At 54.2% G+C, this 6,420-nt stretch overlaps 1 protein-coding gene across 12 annotated transcripts in view; it reads right to left on the reverse strand.

Moving 5' to 3' along the window:
• Positions 1-5,809, reverse strand: part of RBMS3 (RNA binding motif single stranded interacting protein 3) — a 695,185-nt gene extending 689,376 nt beyond the window's left edge. For 5 of the 12 annotated variants that reach the window (XM_072033448.1, XM_038175461.2, XM_038175455.2 and 2 more), the window contains exon 1: positions 4,775-5,124. In XM_072033448.1, the coding sequence (XP_071889549.1) occupies positions 4,775-4,963 (189 nt within the window). In that variant the 5' untranslated portion in view covers positions 4,964-5,124. Of the gene's footprint in view, positions 1-3,346; positions 3,876-4,774; positions 5,126-5,155; positions 5,338-5,359; positions 5,462-5,687 lie in introns of those variants that run through there. The other 7 variants (XM_038175460.2, XM_038175462.2, XM_038175463.2 and 4 more) reach the window with 5 other exon arrangements.
• Between the last annotated feature and the right edge of the window lie 611 nt (positions 5,810-6,420).

The raw sequence follows: 6,420 nt of genomic DNA on the forward strand, positions 1-6,420 counted from the left end.
CACTTTGGTTTTTTCTTCTCTCCCTGTCTCTCTTTCTATTCTTCTCATCTCTTCTCATCTGCTAAGTTTTGTAATAAGGCAAAATCCTAGGTTCATCTAAGGATTCTCTCTCTAGACAGCAAGAGGAGTGTGAGAGGCAGAGTACATGAAGCGCATGGAAATGCAGAGGTAGCCCTGCCTGCAAAGCAAGGCTCTCGGTTCACAGTGAATTACGTCTCCTGACTTTTTTAATCCGAAATGTTTTAAATTCTCCTCAGGGCAGATGGCCCCTGGGCCCCTCTCCCTGAACCCTGTCAGTGGCATGGTGAGGAGCTTTGCCGCCCGCAGCAGCGATGCAAAGGGCCAAGCCCCTTTCCAGAGGCACCGGCCATGCACTGCAACTGTGACTTGGCAGCCTGCAGGACAAGGACCCGAACACGAGGGGCTCAGCATGGCCTGGGTGTGTGGTTCTGGGTCAGACTCACCACCACGCAGTCAGCCACCAGGCGCTGGGAGCTCGGGAAGAACAAGGTGCTAGTGCTGGGCGAGCTTCTCTTCCGACAACTTCATAAGGAAGACATGGAGCTATGCAGATCAATACGTATGTCATGACGGCCCAGAGCAGCAAAGAGCAGCTTAGGAATGAAGGACAAGTGCTTGAAAGTGCACGTGGTAAAGGCAGAGTAGATATTGCTGGGCTGAGGAATGATTTCTGGAACATTCTTAGCAATGAGTTAGAGGAAAAGCCATTGTTCTTCGGCTCTGTCCACACTGTAAAGATACACTGGGATTTCTCTCTGACACCAAACTCTCAGGATAGCAACAGCCACAAGTAAAATTTTCTCCCATCTCTGGGTGGGAAGAATTTGTCCGTCCCTGACGGCCCTGAAGGCAGCCAACGGCCTGACCTTGACTGTTCGTGTCTGCATTACGTCTTGGCAGGACCGCAGCCCATGATACACCTGGCAAGAGGCCTTCAGCACTTGGAAGCTCCCACTAGAACAAGATGTTGCATTTTACACAATTATATGAAGCTGTTAACATATAAGAGAAGCTGCTACAATCAGCAACTGGTCCTATTGTCTCTGCTTTCTTTGTCCTACCCGTTCTGGACTGGTCCCCTTATCCACTGCTGATTGCAGTTTCAGCCTCTGGTTCTTAACTTCAGGTTGTTCAGTGGGCTGGGTTATCTGAAAGAACATCTACACCTCCAGGGAAAGACAGTGGCTGAGAACTACTCTCCTGTGCACAGCAGTACTGCCTGTGGTAAGAGAAGCACGTCTGACCTGAGACTGGACTGGCCTCCCCCAAGAAAGAAACTTCCCAGCTTGTGCTTCGAGCACCAACTGCATTTCTCAGGCTTTGTCTTCCTTGAAAGGCAAACACATAGGTGCATACAGCTTCTCAAACCAAACCAAACTACATGCATAAGAGAAGTTATTAAAAGAGAATTCGCCCTGAAGATCCTCTCACTCTTCCTGAGCCCTTGCTTGTGGAAGACGGGTGAGCAATCACCTTCATGTTGATGGCAGCAGCCCTGTAAATACACCAGCGGAAGGCTCTCAGATGCTGACCATTAGCTTTGTAGCACACCACGTGCTCGGCAGAAGAGAAATCCCAAGCTAATACTGAGTGCTTTTCCCCAAAGCACTCAGCTTTCCCCTCCAGGAGCTCACACCTGAGCACCACTCACACAGCGACGTCGCGGAGGCGCATTCAGGGAAAAGGCATCCAAATAAGCCTGCCCAACACTTCAGACCCCTTATAGCAAACCCTGGCAAATTGTTTCTGAACTGGAATACAATGTACCCAGCCTAGATAGGTTTGCTTTTGCTGTAACCTTGGTGTGCTCATTTCCATGTAAATACACAGAAGGTTCTTCACCTTGGAGCTATTCCGCGGGGTTTTCATATCTGGGATGGAGGCATACAGCGAAAGCTCTGGGTGTGCTTGTAAACCATCCGTGCTAAATGATTTCTGCAAACCTCAGACACGCCGAGGGAAACCGAGAACAAAACAAAATGATCTTATTGGGGTGTGCAAGCTTACTTCTGCAAATCCCTGCAGAGCAACAACTTTTGGAGGGCCTGGCAGCTTCAGCATGTGGAAAGACTGTGTGTAACACGCTGGCTGTGGCTGAGGGCTTCGAAGTCCTAGCTGGAGGCAGCTCCCCTGGGAAAACTCTGGCCATCCTGTCAGCTGCAGCAGGTTACCTGTAGCCACCATGCATTGGTCAGAGATAACTTCAAGGCAGAAGGATGGGGAGGAGGCAACCCAGGTCTTCCTCCAACAAAGCACTTAAGTGTACACTTAAGGGTGTCAGCATCCCAGCTGAAGACAGTGGGACACATTTCAAGTTATCTACGTGTTCCAAAATTTTACCCAAGTTCAAAAGAAAATAAAAAATGAACACACGGCAGGTAAAAAAAACTATATCCGTATAAATGGCACCACAGTCATACCTTCCACTGAAATAAGAAATAATTCAGTTAATTCAGCAATGTTCCTTTTGGACAGTGACAAAAAGTACTTTTTTTAGAGCACATATGATGTGACCCACTTCCGTTTAGGTGGAAGCTCTCTTTTTACCTCTGACGGAAACGGAGCTGAATGACAAAATGTAAGGCTCTTTGTAATTCAAGAGTGATCCTAAAAGGCACACCCGGCCAGTGGAATCATGAGATTTTGTAAAATCTTAGTATTTAGATACTGATAGGCATTCACGTGTCAGGAAATCAAGCTTGCACGTTCTTTACAATTTCCACGTGGAGCACTTCCACTTCTAGCATGCACCAGGGTGCCCAGGGCATTTGTTTAAGGGTCAACCACACAACGGTACTGTTATTTCAGCCCATTGAGAAAGTTCCTAGCAAATGATGGTTCGAGCAATTTGTGGGGGGGTTGTTTTATGGCTGTAAATATTTTTTTCACGATACTGTTGGATTTTACTGCGCCTTTAATGTGTTTCCCTCTTCTGATCATATTTCTAGTGCCACTATTTTACCAGATACCTGAAGTACTTTTGCACTACTAAGAGGTACCGCTTGCCCTGGGACAGCATCCAGAAAAGATACATATACATTTAGGGAGGTTTGAAATATCAAAGCACTTCCCAAAAATACAAGCTAAAGTCATTGCAAGCACTTTGGCAACGGCAAGCCTGGAGAAGCTGATATTGAATTTAAACAAAAAAAAAAAATGAAGGGGGGGGGAATTTATCACCGTACTTTTGCATGGCTACAGCTGTGGGGAAAAACGCAGCACTTTTCTTTCTACGTCCAAAAAATTCAGGCAAATGCAAAATAAAACAGAGCAACACTGTTAATTATTGTTAATTGCAATACTGCAGGACGTTAATTAGCCATACCATTGATAATCAGGCCTTCCCTAGTATTCATTCACCTTCAGTCACACATTGTTTGCCTTCCTCATGTCCGCGACCGGTACAACATTAGACAGGCTGTGTGGCACATCCGAAAGTAGCATGGATTTCTGCTGATGGCAGGGTTTTTAAACGCTCAAGGCGCTGGCACAACCAACTCGCGTGAACGGCAACCTTGGCTCTCCATTTTAATTACGGGGAAATAATGCATGTTCAATTCCATCAAGGAGCGTGGTGCAAGGGAAGGGATCCGAGGAACAATCGCCGACACGCAGACCGTTCAGCTCTGTACAGTGCCATGCAGTGACGACAGAATGAAATATTCAGAACCTCGGGGGAGACGAAATTCTGCGTGCATCTACCACGATACGAAAAGCACCAGGTATCGTTTTCAGAACAGAACCCCCCCAGATCCACCTTCCTGAGCTGCACAGGCCCTGCTCGAGCGATCGGTCTTGGATACTCTCCGTGCCTTAAAACAATAGGCTGGATTTTACCGAGCAGTGACAAACCTAAAAGTGGACGAGGTGAACGCCACGAACCTGGGGGTCTCCGGCTACAGAGAGCGTTTTTCCAAAATGCCCAGCGTTTCGGAGGACGATTGCAACTCCGGCCATGCGGACGCGTGGCGTGCCACCGCCGCTGCATGAATTTATTGCATCGCTGCTTTGCATTCCTTCATTGTGCCACCCTTCGCAACAGCACAAAACTCGAGGAAAACTAGTTGAAGAAACGCGGCTGGAACCCAGCAGGCTGCAAGGCTTCTTTTTGGCTGCTTGCAATCCGTCTCCCCGGGTTGCGAACCTATTTCGGGGCGCTCACCCTCCCGGGGAGGACCGCTGGGCTTTCAGCACGCCCCACTTTCGGGCAGGCGGCGCCGGCGGATCGCGCCTCGCCACCGCCCGACTATCGCGACACGGCAACGCCACGACTCTCCCCTCCTCGCCCTGAGGGGGCTTCCCAGGCTCCGCTCACCGCCGAGATCCCACCGGGATGCCTGAAGGGCACCGCAGGGGGGTGCCCGCAGACAAAAGCGCCCGGTGGCAGCGCTCGGCGCTTTTGTCTGCGGGCACCCCCCTGCCCTCGGCGGCGCCCCCTGCCCAACCAAGCCCCCCTCCGGCTCCGGGGGCGGCTCCCCCAGCCCCAATTCTCTCCCCTCGTTCCCGTGGCCACGGCGGGGCGACGATGACACAGCAGGCCCTCGGAGCGGCGGGCGAGGGGGGCGAGGGGCACGGGGTGTGGGGGGGAAGAAGGAGCGAGCCAAACTTCCTCGGCGGCCGCCCCCCCCCCCCCCCCAATCCCGGCGCCTCCCCGCCCCGCCGCCCCCGTGTCCTCAGCCAACCTCCGGCGCCTCGCTGCACAAAGGGCGGCCCCGGGGGCGCCGGGGGGTGTCGCGGAGGGGAGCTCACCTACCTTCTTGTCGTCCTTGTCGCCGCCGTGCCGCCGCTCCGGGGGCCCGCTGTCGGCGGCGGCGGAGGGGCCCGTGTCGGCGCCGGGCTGCCCATCGCGGGGCGGCGGGCGCTGGTGCGGGCAGGCGGCTGAGCCCGCCGCCGGGGGGATGGGCTCCGGGCACGGAGAAACTCCCTTAACATCCATCTCCATCTTCCAGCTCACTGCGTGGCGAGACAAAAGCAGGCGAACACTTTCCACACCACCCCGCGTCTCTCTCTCTCTCTCTCTCTCTCTTTGGCTTTTCTCCGTTCGCTCTCTCTCTTTTTTTTTTCTTTTTTTTTTTTTTCTTTCTTTCTTCTCCCCCCCCCTCCTCACACACACACACACACACACACACAGCACCTCAGGAGGCCGTGACACGCATGGCTCCGGCCGCCTCCGCCGCACCGAGCCGGCGGCTGCAAGCCTCCCTTAGGTCCTCCACACTTTTGTGCGAGCCTCAGTGTGTGTGTGTGTGTGGCTGTGTGTGTGTGTGTGTGTGTGTATGGCTGTGCCCTCGCTCCGACGGCCCCCAGCCGCCCCCCCCCGGCACGGCCAGGCGCTCACCCAGCCGCTCTCTCGCCCCCCTGGCAGCCCCCGGCCGTGCCCCTGCCCCTGCCCCTGCCCCTGCCCCCGGCCCGGCCGAGCCCCCGGGGCCGCGGCCCCGCACACCAAGTTCGCGGCAGGCGGCGGGGGCCGGCCCGGGGGTGGGGGCGAGGGGCAGCCGCCGGGGCCGGGCGGGGAGCTCCTGACCAAAACCCGGTCATGTCAAGGAAAAAGTTAAACCCCCCCCCCCCCCCTTCTTTTCTTTTCCTTTCCTTTCCTTTCCCTCCCCTCCCCCTGCCCACGGCCCAGGCAAGCGCAATACAGCAAAGCGAAACGAGCGGTTTCCGACCTGTGCGAGGTGCCGGCGGCGAGAAGAGCCGAGCATTGAGCCGGTTGTTGCCTTTATTTTATTTTATTTTCCCCCTTCTTTCCCCTCCGGTCCCCCCCCCCCCTCCCCTCACAGCTCCCCCCCGGCACCAGCCGCTATGGCAAATGGGGGCTGCTCGGAGCGGTTGTGTGGGACTGGAGCTCCCTCTCGCTCAGGCTGCCGGCGCCACGCAGCACTGCACAAGGAGAGCCGGGCTGAGGAGGAAAACAAGAGCGGATTCAGGCAGGAAAGCTACAGCAGGACCAGCTCTCCCCAAAAAATAAAAGAGAAAGCCGAAAAAATTTTTAAAAAATCGCGTGGAAGCTGTTAAATCGGTCGTGACCGCAGCGCGCACGCGATGACTTCGTTCCTCGCGTTAGCCTCCTTCTCAGCCTGAAGTTGGACATGGTAGGGAAAAATGCAATCTCATTAAGAGTGTTTAACAGCAAACCCAGAACCGCCTCGGTGGTGCCTGAGCCAAGGCACCGCTCCAGCTACTCCCCTCTTCATTGCAAGCAAGTGCACACCGAGCGCGGAGCAGATCACTCTTAAATCAGGGCACCACCAGGTGACCAACCCTAAATATATCAGCACATTGTCCTGGGAGCAGCTGCTCCAAAAGTTCATTGAAAACCTCCACAGACAGTCTGCAGCACCAGGATACACCTCTGCCCCGTATCTGCCCTATCTGAGCAGGCACTGACCTCTGCAGCCA

This window comes from Anas platyrhynchos, chromosome 2, assembly GCF_047663525.1.
Source record: "Anas platyrhynchos isolate ZD024472 breed Pekin duck chromosome 2, IASCAAS_PekinDuck_T2T, whole genome shotgun sequence".
NCBI lineage: Eukaryota > Metazoa > Chordata > Aves > Anseriformes > Anatidae > Anas > Anas platyrhynchos.